Raw genomic sequence first — 16,722 nt, 5'->3', positions numbered from 1 at the left:
AAAAAGTCTGTAATAACATTATTACTAAAATCCTAGTAAATCATGGAAGGGAGAGGTTAGTACTTACTTCTTTGGCAGGGTGGGTGTAAGAAGTAGGGCACATAGGCCGGGTGCGGTGGCTCACGCCTGTAATCCCAGCACTTGGGGAGGCCGAGGCACGTGGACTGTGAGGTCAGGAGATCGAGACCATCCTGGCTAACACAGTGAAACCCTGTCTCTACTGAAAATACAAAAAATTAGCCAGGGCTGGTGGCGGGCACCTGTAGTCCCAGCTACTTGGGAGGCTGAGGCAGGAGAATGGCATGAACCTGGGAAGTGGAACGTGCAGTGAGCCGAGATCACGCCATTGTACTCCAGCCTGGGAACAGAGCGAGACTCCATCTCAAAAAAAAAAAGACAGTAGGGCACATATACTTATATTTTAAATTTCCATTACCCATAAATGTGTATCAAATGGAATTAATTCCAGCAGCTCAGTAATTCTATTTCTTGTGCATCCATGGGATACAGAGCACTTTGATGGGTCCTGTGAGGACATCCTCTCACATACCAGGTTTCTTCCCTCACTATAACTGACAGAGGCATTTTATGCTCAGTTCAGCTTGAGGTAGGTGTGAATCTGACCTGTCTCTGTCAGTATTTATTTAACTCCCCACTGTCTGTTTCTCTGTTAAATAGTTTACCCATCGCCTTTGATTTGCTGGTCATGAAACACAGGTGGAAGAGTTTCTTTCATTGGTCGCTGGTGGCCCTCATACTCTTTCTGGTGAGTTTTCTTTTTTACTTGTTTTGTCCTAAAGTTGTAATGAAAGCAACTTTGATGTGAAGAAAGGAACATTAGGAGTTTATTCTGTTTTTCATTCTCAGGTTTATACTATTAGCATTTTGAGAATGTTTCCAGAGCAAAACTATTTTCTGCTCTGTTTTAGGTGCCTGTGGTGGTCATTGACAGCTACTATTATGGGAAGTTGGTGATTGCACCACTCAACATTGTTTTGTATAATGTCTTTACTCCTCATGGACCTGATCTTTATGGTAAGGCTTTGTGAAATTTGGGCAAGTGTTAGGAGATGGCTTAATTGCCTGAACTTCAACATTTTAATTCAGTTGCCTCATTTCATTACATATAGCAGTTCTTTGCTGATTTTATCTTTTCCTGTATAAAAATGACATCTGAGTATAGCACAATGATGACACGTAGCCACTCAAATATTTCTCCTTGATTAATGTGATATTCCAATACTGGCTCTCTATTTTTCCTGTTTGTTATTTTCACTTTCAGAATTTTGAGGACTCTGGGTATGCTATGGCTTTTGATGCTTTTTTATTTTTAATTAAAAGTTACTTTTTTCTCTTCTTATTAAAAAATCAGTATGATAGGAGAAGAAAATAAAAGCATAATACTCTCATATCCATATAACTATTACTAACACATGGGAGTATACCCCAGACATTTTTGTTTGTTTGTTTGTCTGTTTTTTTGAGATGGAGTTAGACTCTTGTTGCCTAGGCTGGAGTGCCATGGCATGATCTTGGCTCACTGCAACCTCCACCTCCCGGGTTGAAGCAATTCTCCTGCCTCAGCCTCCTGAATAGATGGGGTTACAGCTATTAGCCCGCCACCATGTCTGGCTAATTTTTTTGTATTTTTAGTAGAGACAGAGTTTCTCCATGTTGGCCAGGCTGGTCTTGAACCCCTGACCTCAGGTGATCCACCTGCCTCGGCCTCCCATAGTGCTGGGATTACAGGCATGAGCCACCATGCCTGGCCCAGACATTTTCTATATATACACACATTTGATGTTACTTTTTCTCTTCCAGATTTGCTTTACTTCAATTCCAGCATTTGGGGAGAAAGTTTGGAAAATCTGTAGACAAAGTTACAGTGAATGGGGCTGGTCTGGGGTCAGCATGGGAGGGTGGGGAAGTTGATGAGCTTAGGGTTAAGAGAAAAAATGGAATGCCTTTAGTCTGGGGATGCAGTCTTCAGTTTACCCCATCTCCACTGCTTCCCTGATGCCTTTCACTCCACCAGCCAGTTTCATTTGGCCCCTGAAGGAATTTGAGTTAGTTACAGTAATTGGGGGATGAGCTAGAGATCTTTTGGATCAAATCAGCAAGGTCAGCAAACATTTCATGAGAGAGGCAGTTTTTTCATTAAAATAATTATAGTTTCTTCGGCCTTAATCTTTTGAGGGTCTTGGAACATTCTGTATAAGTGCTTGCTTTGGGGTTCTGCTATGAAGCAGGTTAAGATTGTGTCTATCTGTACCCCTATCAATTTAAATCTTATCACTAGCCATGTCCATCATTTGCTGTGCCATTTTGCCAATAGAGCCAACAGATTGAATAAGGAGATTTAAAGTAAGAATATGAATGAGATTTACTTGAGTTTCCTGGAATTTTGGGAATATTATTCTAGATGGCAAGTAATAGGTTAAGATAAGCAGTGCTTTGTTCAGTGGATTGAATTCGCAAACTGCACAGTTAGAGAATAATTACTAAGTGAAAGAACTTTAAAAAAGCTCCTTTATGGCTCTAAGACCCCCAGGGATGTGAGAAAAGGCCCCAGTGTTAAGCTTTTGCCTCTAGATGTCTCCCTTTAGCTAGGGAGAGTTTGCATGTTTGTGGTTGCCTCTTGTTTTAGTTTACTTGTAAAATTTTATTCTATTTCACAAGACAATAAAAGATCTTAGATCTAGATTGCACAGTAGAAATTGTTTCACAGAGGGCCCATTAGAAACACAATATCTACTCTGTATGGGTGAATAAATTGAGTTAATTTATGTTAATTTTGAAAAATTGACTTCTCCACCTTTATAATGGGTTACTAATATTCTGACTCCTTATTTATAAAACCCTTTTGTGAGAGACTTATGAAAGTGACAGATGTTTTTGTATCCCTCTGGATTGGTGAATCTCTCTCTCTCTATTTATTTATTTATTTATTTTTGAGACGGAGTTTCACTCTTGTCACCCAGACTGGATGCAGTGACGTGATCTCTGCTCACTGCAGCCTCTTCTCCTGGGTTCAAGCAATTCTCCTGCCTCAGCCTCCTGAGTATCTGGAATTATAGGTGCCCGCCACCACACCCTTCTAATTTTTGTATTTTTAGTAGAGACCGGGTTTCGCCATGTTGGCCAGGCTGGTTGCCAACTCCTAACCTCAGGTAATCCACCAGTCTCGGCCTCCCAAAGTGCTGGGATTACAAGCATGAGCCACCATGCCCAGGGATGAAACTCTTAAATATAGGAATAATCAGACTGGTAGGGAAAGTAGGAAAGAAGGAATAAATTCTGATTTCAGTTTACAGTGCTAGTTTAACAGTGGGTCATTCAGGAACCCCTGCAGTAGGTTTTGAGATCCAGTAGAGCAGTGGCCAGTCTTTCCTGGGACACTGGCATTTGCTGTTCATTTCAGTCAGCGTTTTACTGGGAAAGAGTCCTTGGAACTTCTTTCTGCCTACTTTAATGAACCTGGGATAGCTTCAGTTCAGATTTTGCTATTTTGGGTGTATAGAAACTGAGCACCTTCCTGGGGGTAGCAAAAACTTTGTTGAAACAGAGAGAATTGCCTTACCAACCGTGACTAGGACTGATACAGTGCTGCAGTCAGCCAGACTTCAGGGAGTTGTTCCTTGATGGCAGGATTTGTGTGCCTTTACCTCATCTTTGAATTTGGTAAAAAGAATTTTTGTCTGATTTCCATTCTTTTTTTTTTTTAAGACAGAATCTCACTCTGTCACCCAGCCTGGAGTGCAGTGGCGCGATCTCTGCTCACTGCCACCTCTGCCTCCCGGATTCAAGCTATTCGCCTGCCTTAGCCTCCTGAGTAGATGGGATACAGGCACCCACCACCATGCCTGGCTAATTTTTGTATTTTTAGTAGAGACAGGGATTTCACCATGTTGGCCAGGCTGGTCTCGAACTCCTGACCTCAAATGATCCGCCTGCCTCAGCTTCCCAAAGTGCTGGGATTACAGGCATAAGCCACCATGTCCGGCCTGATTTCCATTCTTTTAGAGTGTTAACTCCTTTTTGGTTTAGGAGCCCTGCAGAGAGAATACTTCTTCCATCTTAGGAGTAGGAATTCCTTGTATAGTCCAGATTTACAGTAAAGATCTGTCAAGAATAAATTGGGTTACATTAGTGTGTCATTTACTATGGTATCCTAGAATCACTTTAATTAGACCTGTTGTGGTGCTAGCTTGATATTTTCTTGATACCAAATAAGAATACAATAGATATAAATAAAATACTTTTTAAATAAAAAAGTACTTCATGATTGTCAGCTAATTTTATTATAATTGGTGAGTCCATTCGTATATATAAAAGACTTGTATTTTACTAGATGTTTTGAGGTAGTAAACTTGTCAGACAGCGAAATAGCATGTCTTTTGTATTGGAAATGCTAGCTCTTTCACTTTATTACATGTTGGGCACTATTTGGCATTGTTTTGGCTGTTTTACAAGAGTCTCCTGCTCCAGGTGCCTCGTTAGCTGTGTTAAGCACACAGTTTCTTATCTGAAAATTAAAAATGCATTGTGTGGTATACACCATAGAATACTATGCAGCCATAAAAAGGAACAAGATAATGTCCTTTGCAGGGACATGGATGGAACTGAAAGCCATTGTCTTCAGCAAACTAAGACAGAAACAGATAACCAAACACCACGTTTCACTTATGAATGGGAGCTGAACGATGAGAACACATGGACACACGGAGGGGAACAACACATACTGGGGCCTGTGGAGGGGGACGGAGGGAGGGAGAGCGGGAGAGAGCATAGGATAATAGCTGATGCATGCTGGGCTTAATATCTAGGTGATTGGTTGATCTGTGCAGCACACCACCATGGCTCAAGTTTACCTATGTAACAAACCTGCACGTCCTGCATGTGTACCCCAGAACTTAAAATAAAAAAAGTTTAAAAACAGGAAAAAAATGCATTGTGCTGATAGTTTTTGCATATATCTCTTAGTGCTATTTCTCATATATAAGAACATACTAAGCCTATTAATATTTCTTGAATGGATGGACAAATGGACTTCAGTTAAAGAAACATTGAAGGTCAGGTGCAGTGACTCAGGCCTGTAATCCCAGCACTTTGGGAGGCCAAGGTGAGCGGATCACTTGAGGCCAGGAGTTCGAGACCAGCCTGGCCAACATGGTGAAACCCTGTCTCTACTAAAATTATAAAAATTAGCTGGGTGTGGTGGTGCTCGCCTTTAATCCCAGCTACTTGGGAGGCTGAGGCACGTGAATTGCTTGAACCCAGGAGACAGAGGTTGCAGTGAGCTGAAACTGCACCACTGCACTCCAGCCTGGGTGATAGAGCAAGACCTTGTCTCAAAAAAAAAAAAAAAAAATTGAATAAATTGCTTTTGAGCATTAATCTTGTGTCCTCATAGTACTTACTGTCTAATTAGGCTGCAGACACACAAACAGATAATTACAGGACAGTGTCTTATGTGCTACAGGGGAAAGATAGGGAATCATAGGAGCAAGAGCAAGTCCCTCTGGTGGTGTCAAGAAAGGTGTGGCTCTTCAGCTGAGCCTGGAAGGAAGAGTAGGAGTGTCCTTAGTAAATGCTAGGGGGATACATTTCTGACAAATGGAATGTCAAATATAGGGACTGCTGAGGCAAAAAGATTGAATATTGAGTTCTTTATAAAAACATTTTTACAGCATTGGTTGGATTTTAGGTAGAAACTATTCACACATGAGCAAGATGATTTCAATCACTCCATTGTGGTTATGATCATATATTTACCCTCTCTGTTGTTCTTGGTTTTCTTTTCTTTTCTTCTTCTTTTTTTTTTTTTTGAGATGGAGTTTCACTCTTGTTGCCCAGGCTAGAGTGCAATGGGGCGACCTCGGCTCCCCGCAATTCAAGCAATTCTCTTGCCTCAGCCTCCCGAGTAGCTGGGATTACAGGCATGGACCACCAGGCCCAGCTAACTTTATATTTTTCATAGAGGCGGGGTTTCTCCATGTTGGTCAGGCTGGTCATGAACTTCCTGGGGTTTTCAAAGGGACCTTTCTACACTTTCCTGGCTAGGTAGCACGTATTAGTGAGACATTCTAGACTTGAGCTGACACCTTTCATTTGAAGCCGGGGGAAATAAAGGGAGTAAATTTTCAAAGATATTAATTACAGTATCTTCTGATTATTGAGTGCCTACTATGCGTCAGAAGTTATTCACATACCATCTTCTTCTCCTCAAAAAACTTTGAGACAGGCCTTATTTATCTTTATTCCTGGATGAAGAAACTGAGATTGAGATGGTGAGGAATATGCCACATAGTTAAATAAGTAGCAAAAGTGGGATGAGAGTCCAGTGTTGTCTGACTTCAAAGCCCGTGTTCTTTCCACCAAAAACAAGACCCTTAGCAAAAACCCTGGAGTGTGACTACTGAGACTTTACCAGAGAATAAGCTTACAAAAACAAGAGCATGAGTTGAGGGTGGCAGAAGATAGGATCCAATCTATAGAATAGGTGGAAAATTATACCTTTGAAGGTTTGTGCATTTTGGCTTGGAAAGGGATCAGGAGCCCCTAGTGAGCTTGAGTGGCAGAGTGACATGCACACTGGCAAGTTCTCTTTCACATGGGAGCGCCATACCAGACCCTTTTGTTGAAGAAAGAAGGAGTGTTTGGATAAGGTAAAGAATACTTGGCACTTAGAAAATTTAGAGGATAGACTAGAATTGTGAAGTCTTAGGCAAAACGTCTCTGTGGGGTCGGAGATCAAGAGGTGAAATTTAGTGTTGCAGAAAAGAAAGTGATTGGTCTTGGCACTGATTTTGCCCCTCATAACTTTTCAAGTTCTCAGATGTTGATGTTGGCAAGTATTTTTGTCTGGTGAGTGAAGAGTGGTGCTCTCTGCTGAGGAGTGCACAGGCCTGGAGAAGGCATGGGAATACACTTACAGGAAACGCTCTTGCCTCAGAAAGAACAGTGAGTCTGCTCAGGATGCCACTTTGCAGCTTAGGACAGGATCCCATTGCCTGTTTATATGTTTTATCAACATCTGTCTGATCACTGGATGGAAAGATTCAGACGATACCCACAAATGCCCTCTGTTGGGAGGCCCACAAGTTTCCATAATTGCAGTGGCAGAGGAAGAAGCCCCAGTGGGGTCTTATCAGTCCTTCTTAGAATTCACTGCCAGCCAGAACTGTTCTAGAGCCTTTGTTCTTCTGTTAATCATCTCTCTTGAACCTTAGTGGCTTTTCCCTCTCAGTGGTACAAATTTGACATTTATAAGGATGACTTACTATGATTTAGTTCCTACAGTTCTATAAAATTATAACTTTGGGAAGTAGTTCTTCTTCATTCAATCTATGGAGCAGTAAACATTATCCCTTCTTTTAGCTTCTTTGAAAGCTTCCCTTAGCTCATTTGATTGAAAGGACTTGAGGCACTTTCCATAAAGAGGAAGATGGGTGAGTCACCCCCTACAGAGACCCTGCTGCCAGCTTTCCTTCACCTAAACATCTTGTACCAGTTCAGCGCTTAGCTTGTCATTCTGACATGGTTTTTTGCATAGTTCAGCTCTGATGTTTTCTGAGCAGCAGCATTAAATATCTCCCTGGAAAGAGATAAAAGTTTATACCCTTTCCTTTCCTAAGGCAGATGTGTCATCAAGCGGGGGAGGACTCTGGCTGAGAGAAGTCACTCTTTTTGTTCCCTTTTGCCCTTGTTTTTAAGACTGTTGACACTTGAACCTTCTTCACTATTGGCTTATCCCCCAGTTTTTGCCCCATCTTTCAGGGAAATAACAGTCTATTATGAAATATTCACAGCCTAGTTGGAAACTTGATTTATGAGCTCTGAACACATAAAAATGATTGCATTTACCAACTTAATACTTTTGTTTCCTCATCTCAGAGTACAGTATACCTAGATAAAAAGATAGCTCTAACAGGAAGGTATAGTAAGTTGTGTTAGAGACAAATATTTTCTGGAAGCTAAAGTGCTTTCCTGAAAAAAACAGTCTATATTTGCAAATATCAAAGAGACAAGTGACTCTTCCTATTGGTGCTTAACATCTGCAATAGATCATAGAAAGGATAACTCCCTTTCTGTCTGGTCACTCTATGGTTTTTCTTCACAAGCTCAGATTTCCAGAATCCTGTTAAGAAAAAGGTGAGTCAGAGGTTGCTAGCACTGCCTCCACACTGGTGGTCAGGAGAGGATTGTGCAAAAGCTTACCTCTCTGGAAATTGGATTCTAAAGGACTCAGTTTAAAAAATGTTGTTAAATTCTAATTAAGATTCAGAGAAGACATTTTTTATTTGAAAATAAAATCATCCATTGGTTTTCTATAACCCAAATGCATATTTGTAAAGAATACAAGATTAAAATGTCCCTAATGAACTGGGCCTGGAATAGGACCTCTGTTCATGAATAATCTGTATCATTGTATTGAGACAGGAAGGAGTGAGCTTCCCCCAAAAGTGACACACAGTTGAACTTGAACTCTTCCTTAGTGTAACCTCCCTCCCTCTTACTTCTCCCCTAAATGTTTCTAGCATTATGGGTTTGGTTTCTAATCTTATTTTGCTGTGCAAGCTGCAAGAATGTCAGGTTTTTCTGACTATTCCTCTGCCTTCTGATTACCCTTTTAAGCAATGCTGATTGCAGGAAATTGCTATGGTGCAAGGCGGGTGTCACAACACACAGTGATTAAAACCCGCATGTGTCATTCACTGCTTGATTGAAGTAATCATACAGAGGGGAAAAGCAGATGAAAAACCTGCTAAATGTGCAGAGGGGGTCTGCTTCTCATCATTTGGGTGTAAGGATTTTGAGTTCAAGAATAAAAACGAGTGTGAGTGAGGCTTGTGTTTTTAGTGATTTTGCTTCATTCTGAATCCTTAAAGCTTCTGAGCAAGGCCTGGGTCTCTGAACATGATCTAAGAAAAACAGGTTGTTGCTTTTTACCAAACACATGTTGCCCAATGTACGCGACTATAAAATAGTGGTTGAGCATATCAAGGGGAAAGATGCTAGAATGTAAATGGGACAAGCAGGTGAAAACAAAATGGGACAGGCCTGAATAGCTCAAAGTAAGTTCCTTATTTTTATTTTTATTTGAGACAGGGTCTCACTCTGTCACCCAGGCTGGAGTGCAGTGGCACAGTCTACTGCAGCCTTAACCTCCTGGGCTCCAGCAGTCCTCCCATCACAGCCTCCCTAGTAGCTGGGATTACAGGCATGATCCACCACACCCAGCCACCAGCTAAGTTCTTTTATCACTCTTTCCTTTGGTCTGCATGATGTTGAGAGAATAGTTAAATTGAAATGGCAGTTTTATTATTTTAGCCTTTTGTGACTCTAAAGCTATTTAAATTATTTGGTGGTTCTCAAAAGTATTAGTTCCATTTGGGCATAGCAATTTGGGCTAGATATAGTGGTCAGTATAGAAAATACAGTATAGGCCGGGCGCGGTGGCTCACACCTGTAATCCCAGCACTTTGGGAGGCTGAGGCGGGCGGATCACGAGGTCAGGAGATCGAGACCATCCTGGCTAACACAGTGAAACCCCGTCTCTACTAAAAATACAAAAAAATTAGCTGGGCGTAGTGGCGGGTGCCTGTAGTCCCAGCTGCTCGGGAGGCTGAGGCAGGAGAATGGTGTGAACCCGGGAGGTGGAGCTTGCAGTGAGCCGAGATCACGCCACTGCACTCCAGCCTGGGCGGCAGAGCGAGACTCCCGTCTCAAAAAAAAAAAAAAAAAAAAGAAAAAGAAAATACAGTATAGAAAATATTTGAAACTTGATTTCTCCCTAAATCCTCATGACCAGTCCCATTCTCTTCCATCTTGTGCTCTTGTGCTGCTTTTGTGTGACTTAGCATGGGAAGAGTGGGCTGTGGACTCTCATTCCCATGAGACATAGGATCATCAGTGTTACTCAAACAAAGAACATTTTATGTCAAGCACCGTAACATGTGTTAAAGACATCCACTAATGATTTCTTACCTTTATGTCTCCCTCAGGTACAGAACCCTGGTATTTCTATTTAATTAATGGATTTCTGAATTTCAATGTAGGCTTTGCTTTGGCTCTCCTAGTCCTACCACTGACGTCTCTTATGGAATACTTGCTGCAGAGATTTCATGGTGAGTGGTCTAAGAGATACCTTGATACCAGATAGGTGTTTTGGGAGGAAAGAGCAAGTAATGATGTATACCAAGAACTGAAGGAAAATCCTACTTACTTCATTTTCCACATTCTTGCTATGGAAATCGTTGGCTTACTGAATTTTCAGTCTGTATTTGTTGATCTGTTGAACCCTTGTGAAGATTTGGTACATTGGGGCGAATTAAATTGACAGGAGGAAGAGCTTCATTATTGCTTTAAGTGAGGAAGTCAATATAATTTACACAATCACCCAGGGAAGTAAAAATGTTTATAAAATCTCAGAAGGAGGCCGGGTGCGGTGGCTCACGCCTGTAATCCCAGCACTTTGGGAGGCCAAGGCGGTTGGATCACCTGAGGTCAGGAGTTAAAGACCAGCCTGGCCAACGTAGTGAAGCCCCATCTCTACTAAAAATACAAAAATTAGCCAGATGTGGTGGTGGGTGCCTGTAATCCCAGTTACTAGGGAGGCTGAGGCAGGAGAATTGCTTGAACCCAGGCAGTGGTTATAGTGAGCCAAGATCCTGCGCCATTGCACTCCAGCTGGGCGACAAGAGCAAAACTCCATCTCAAAAAAAAAAAAAAAAATCTCAGAAGAGAACAAGCCTATCTGAGTTTTCTGTCTTTTAAAGAAGTGTGTATTAACCTGATAGGTTGCTTAAGGTAATCCATGAGATTTTTTCAAACAAAAGTATAAAATCTGAACCATAGAGGGATTTCCCCAAATTTGACATTGAAGTACAGGAAGCTTTGGACTTCCTCAGAAGCGTGATGCTTTTCTTTGTTCCTTTTTGTTTCTGTGTCTGCCTTATTGGAGAAAGTTTGGTTTGTCATTTGCTTTGCTTGCTCTGATTCTGTAGTGCACAGCTGGTGTTTTCTCAAGTTGTCGTGGCTCTGGATATCTAGTGCCTCTCGTTTCTTTTATGGAAGACAGATTTGAGCAGAAATTCATATGAGGTTTTGAAAAAGATTTAATTTCAGACTTTTCAGTCTGATTTGGATGCCATATGATCAGTTCCCCCATCCCACCTCCATTCTGCTTTTCTACTATTAATGGTTTATAATGAGTTCATTTTGTTATAAGAATATTAGAGTAGCCTTCAGAGTCACTTTTTTTGGTGTTAGGACTTTTGTTTTAACATAGCCATAATGCCATTATCCTAACAAAATTATCAGTAATTTCTTAATACCATCTAATACCCAGTTGATTTCCTAGATTGTCTGAAAAATAGCCTTTTATAGTTAGTTTAAAAGCAGAATCTCAACAAGGGTCACATACTGAATTTCGTGTCTTAAGCTTTTTAAGAAGACCCCCATCTTACTTTCTTTCTTTCAAAGATTTCTTTAAAGAAACCAGGCCATCATCTTGCATAATGTCCCACATTTTAGACTCAGCTGTTTGCTCCCTTGAGGTGTTAACTTATTCCTCTATCCCTTCTATTTCTTAAGGATCACTTTTTCTTTTTTTGAAAATAGCTATTTTTCTGACTATAAAAATAATTTATGATAGCTGGGAGCAGTGGCACGTGCCTATAGTCCCAGCTGCCCGAGAGGCTAAGGTGGGAGGATTGCTTGAGCCCAGGAGTTCGAGACCACTCTGGGCAACATAGTGAGACCTGTGTCTCTGTTTTTAAAAACAATAATAATTATTTATGCTTTTGGAAAATTTGGAAATGCTTGTAACATCAGTAAAAAACCAGAATATTAAGCTGTTCCCTACAGTATGATAAAAATTTAAGTATAAAAATTGATTTAAAATGCATAAGGTATGCACATATCTACCTAGTAAGAAAACAAACATTTTCTGTTTTTTTCTTTATATTTTAATGGGATTTTTACAATAGAACCAATACCTTTTTAAGAGAAAAAAGACCAGGCATGGTGGCTCATGCCTATAATCCCAGTAGTTTGGGAGGATGAGGTGGAAGGATTGCTTGAACCCAGGAATTCAAGACCAGCCTGGGTGAGAGAGCAAGACCCTGTCACTACAAAAAAATTAAAAAATTGACCGGGCATGATGGTGCACACCTGTAGTCCCAGCTATTTGGGAGGCTGAGATGGGAGGATTGCTTAAGCCTAGGAGGTCAAGGCTACAGTCAGCCATGGTTGCGCCACTACACTCCAGCCTGGGTGACAGAGCGAGACCCTGTCTGAAGAGAAAAAAAGTCCCCCAAACCATAGAAAATTATAAAGAAGCAGGAAATAAATTACCCATGATTTCGTCATATCTAGCTGTGGTTGTGATTTTGTATATTTCATGGAGGACATTTCAAAATTTTTTGCCTTATTAAAAAAAAAGATTACTCGTTAGCCTTTAAGGTACAGAAGAGAAAAGGACCATTTACATGTATAAATCCATTACAATAAATGGATTTATTTTATTCTAATTAAAAAACCCCACCTTAGACCAGGCACGGTGACTCACGCCTGTAATCCCAGCATTTTGAGAGGCTGAGGCAGGTGGATCACCTGAGGTCAGGAGTTCAAGACCAGCACGGCCAACAGTGTGAAACCCTATCACTACTAAAAATATAGCAGTTAGCCTGGTGTGTTGATGTATGTCTGTAATCCCAGTTACTAAGGAGGCTGAGGCAGGAGAATCTTTGAACCTGCGAGGTGGAGGTTGCAGTGAGCCAAGATCGTGCCACTGCACTCCAGCCTGGGCGACGGAGAGAGACTCCATCTCAAAAAACAAACAAAAAAAACCCTCCGCCTTAAAATCTACCTAGAAAGGTATATATCCTAAATATCTAAATAATCTAATTAATCTAAAATCCCATAATATCTTAGAGCAAAAGTTGAAAAAAAATCTTGTTATTGTAGTTCTAGAATTTTTTATCATTCCTAAAGAATTTCTGCGGTGATACTGATAGCCTAGGAATGCTAAATTAGGCATAGCTAAAGAGGGTCTTGATGATAGTCCTGATCTTGTAGCTTACCGTTAACATGGTGGACACCAGGTGGCGCTGTCTATCTACCATTTGCCTGGGTTTGCATTGCTCATTATCGCTCATGTAAACGCAGTAGGAGATGCCTTCACTGTGGGTTGCAGGCTTATCATTCATTGCTCATGTACCTAACCACGGGAACTTTCCAGCAGGTTCTTGGGTTTTCGTGTTCATTACATTCCTTTAATTCTTTCACATGCTTTAAGTACATTTTTGTTCCAATTTGGGGATCTGGAGTGGATGCGTATTGCAAAAAATGGAGAGAAAACAATCACTGAACTTCCTTTAAGAGCATTTTTATGTTTGCTTTGAAGCAAACTCTGTCATTTGTGGCTTGATGAAAACCAGTAATGAGTTTGAGAATCCAACAATTTTTTTTTTTCCTTTGATCCTTGGCTATTTGAACAGACTGATTGGTGTATAGATAAGAGGATTCATGTATCAAACACAACATCAGAATTAAAACCCAAGAAATGAATTTATGTTATGTTTTTGGTTAAACTCAGGAACCTTTCGTCTTAGTGGCAGGACTCGTTAAAGGAGACGGCTTTTTTTTTCTTCATCTAACGTGGAATTTATTAAGTTCTATTAGCCATTAACTTTACGTTCATTTGTGTCCTAACCAAATCTAGTATTGTGCTTGTTGTTAGAGTTTAGATCTCTTGGGAGAGCTAAGGAGTATATTCCTCTCTCCTTTTGATGCCTTTATTGCGTTGGAGAAAGTGTGAATACAAGATTAGAAACATTTTGTGGAGTGTCCTAGGGCATACTCCCAAATATGAGATCAAGATAACACTGAAACTAAATACGTCATTTTGTTCTAATATAATGAAAGATGAATATTTTTCTGTGTCTTGCAGTTCAGAATTTAGGCCACCCATATTGGCTTACTTTGGCTCCAATGTATATTTGGTTTATAATTTTCTTCATCCAGCCTCACAAAGAGGAGAGATTTCTTTTCCCTGTATATCCACTTATATGTCTCTGTGGTGCCGTGGCTCTCTCTGCACTTCAGGTAAGTTTCAGGGAGAAGTATATCTGCCTCATTCTTTTTTACTTTTTAAATAATTGCTCACAAAACTTAAGTGCAAATTACAGAATGCTTCCACCTAAGATATTTTATCCATAACATTAAACCTGATATAGATCATATTATTAAAGCTTCTTATATTGATTGCTTAGCTGTTTACCATACTCATATTTGCTGATTACATGTTTGCAGTGTTAATTTGTGTGTTACTTTGCCTCTGTTACCAACAGGAATCCAATTGCAGAATTCCATTCTGTGGCAGAGGTAATGGAACATCTGCTCTTTGAACTGCTAGATCATAACAAAACTTGCTCAAGAGTTTGGGATCATAGCAGGCAGTTCACAGTATGGGGCACTTTGTAATCCTGGTTGAAAACCTGGCCAGGTCAATTCTCTGGCAGAGCTCATCTTAACTCTGTTTGAACAACTCTGTACTTACGGCTTCAGTACCCTCAGAACCCTGTATTGCCCTCTGCTACCATTTGCAGTTGGCAGAAAAAAAATAATTAGGATGATAGGTTTTTTTCTTAACAGGTTTTTTGAGATATAATTCACAAACCATATAGTTTACCCATTTAAAGGGTATGATTCAGTGGTTTTTAGTCTATTCACAGATGTGTGCAACTGTCACCACAGTCAGTTTTAGATCAAAAAGCCTGTACTCTTTAGCTTTTGTTCCCCCATTCCCTTTCCCATATCTCCCCAACCCTAAATAACCATTACTCTACTTTCTATTCCTACAGATTTGCCTATTTTGAACATTTCCTATACATGGAAACATATGATATGTGGTCTTTTGTGACTGGCTTCTCTTAACATAATGTTTTCAAGGTTCATCAATATTAGTTGATCGTTTTGAAAAATAATTTTAATTATAAAAGTAATTGAACTTTATTGCAGATAATTTAGGAAGTGGTAAAAGAAAAATTAGTCCCATTAACCTAACAAAAACTCCTCCCAGTATTTTTGTATATCATATACCAAGGTTTGTTATAGTTGTGATAAGTATACATGTAACTTTATAGCCCTTCTAATTTAATATTATAACATTCTCTGTGGTTATCATTTTAGTAGCTGTAGAATGTTCTGAGTCAGATATAATATATGACATTATTACGTAATATGTAATATATTGACTTGATTTTGTATAATATAATTATTGGATATAATTCATGGTAGAATTTAGGTTGCTCATTTATTCAGTATTATAAATACTGCTAGGATAAATATCTTCATTTAGATATTTGGATTGATTCCTCAGGATAGATTCCAAAAAATATGAAAAGGGTTCAAACAGATTTATGCCATTTGTTATATATTGGAAAATTGCTTTCTGAAAGTAGTTTCTGTCTAGAAGGGAAGGAAGGAAGGGAAGAAGTCTGAGTAGAAGGAACTCAAAGACAGCAGAATTCATGCATGCATGTTTATATTATATTCATCTAGTTTGCAAAGTCATTTAGCATATAATTAAGAGCATGTGCCTAGTGTTCTGTAAGGGGAATGCTTTTTTCTTATTTGGTCATGAGACCTTTTTTTTGATACTAAAAGCTTTTATAAAAACTTTGATAGTAAAGATTAGTACTCATTGTATCAAAAACAAATTGAAATACTTTATATGTCAAAACTACCAAAAAACCATTGCTTAAATACTTAAAAAAATAACTTATTAGGACTATAAATGCTAGAAAAATATTCAAATAATTTCCTATGCAGCTAGTGAGATTTTATTGTTGGCAAGCCCTCTGCCTGGCCAAGACTGCAGGTAGTCTCAGAGGAGCTGGCTTTTATCTTAGAGTTTGGAGTAGGTACCTCACTGTTTGCAAATGCTCAGATCCCTAATAGAACCTCTTTTTTGGCTTCGCTTTTGATGTTACTGTGATGTCTTGTAATTATGTCTATTCTACAAGTTATATTTTCCTTTATCAGCCAGTTTTCTGTACTTCCAGAAATGTTACCACTTTGTGTTTCAACGATACCGCCTGGAGCACTATACTGTGACGTCGAATTGGCTGGCATTAGGAACTGTCTTCCTGTTCGGGCTTTTGTCGTTTTCTCGCTCTGTGGCACTGTTCAGAGGTAGACCTTCTAAGAATATCTTAACCTACACTGACGAGTCGCTTCCCCTTAGGTTTTACTTGATTCATGATTATATAATACACATTTGGCTTACACTAAGAAGCCATTTCTAAAAAGAGAACCTGTAGACTTAATATTAATGAGTGGGATGTGACTTCTACATCTTAGGATTGAAGAGAAGATTGAGAATTCCTTTTAGTGTGATTAACTGTACATTTTTTGTCTATTTTTTTTTTCTTTTAATGAATGCTGGTAAATTAAGGAAGCCTTAAACTTAAAATGCAAATTTGGGCTAACTTCTGATTATATTCTTTCTTATAATCATTGTTTGGATCCATAATATTAAAATATTAAAATATGCTCAAGGAAAATAAAGTTAAAAAGGAGAAAGAACAAAGAAAGGGGCAAGAAAGCCAATTATTTTTGGCAGAATAGGGCCTCTGCTGTAACCAGGTTCCCAGCTAGAGAGACATTTTATACATGTAGAGCAGGCTTCATGCTGGAATAGCTGTGGCCCTT

The 16,722-nt window shown here is 39.6% G+C and overlaps 1 protein-coding gene across 12 annotated transcripts in view; it reads left to right on the top strand.

Moving 5' to 3' along the window:
- ALG9 (ALG9 alpha-1,2-mannosyltransferase) overlaps positions 1 to 16,722 on the top strand; it is a 90,649-nt gene that overhangs the window by 20,070 nt on the left and 53,857 nt on the right. For 8 of the 12 annotated variants that reach the window (XM_005579591.5, XM_074015182.1, XM_005579594.4 and 5 more), the window contains 5 exons: positions 679 to 766; positions 930 to 1,035; positions 10,008 to 10,130; positions 13,958 to 14,112; positions 16,074 to 16,203. In XM_005579591.5, coding sequence (XP_005579648.2) covers positions 679 to 766; positions 930 to 1,035; positions 10,008 to 10,130; positions 13,958 to 14,112; positions 16,074 to 16,203 — 602 coding nt within the window. Of the gene's footprint in view, positions 1 to 678; positions 767 to 929; positions 1,036 to 3,730; positions 4,080 to 4,608; positions 4,948 to 10,007; positions 10,131 to 13,957; positions 14,113 to 16,073; positions 16,204 to 16,722 lie in introns of those variants that run through there. The other 4 variants (XM_074015179.1, XM_045371036.2, XM_074015185.1 and 1 more) reach the window with 3 other exon arrangements.

This window comes from Macaca fascicularis, chromosome 14, assembly GCF_037993035.2.
Source record: "Macaca fascicularis isolate 582-1 chromosome 14, T2T-MFA8v1.1".
In the NCBI taxonomy this organism is placed as follows: domain Eukaryota; kingdom Metazoa; phylum Chordata; class Mammalia; order Primates; family Cercopithecidae; genus Macaca; species Macaca fascicularis.
The sequence above is the reverse complement of the archived record's forward strand: the minus strand, read 5'-3'. Positions and strand labels throughout refer to the sequence as shown.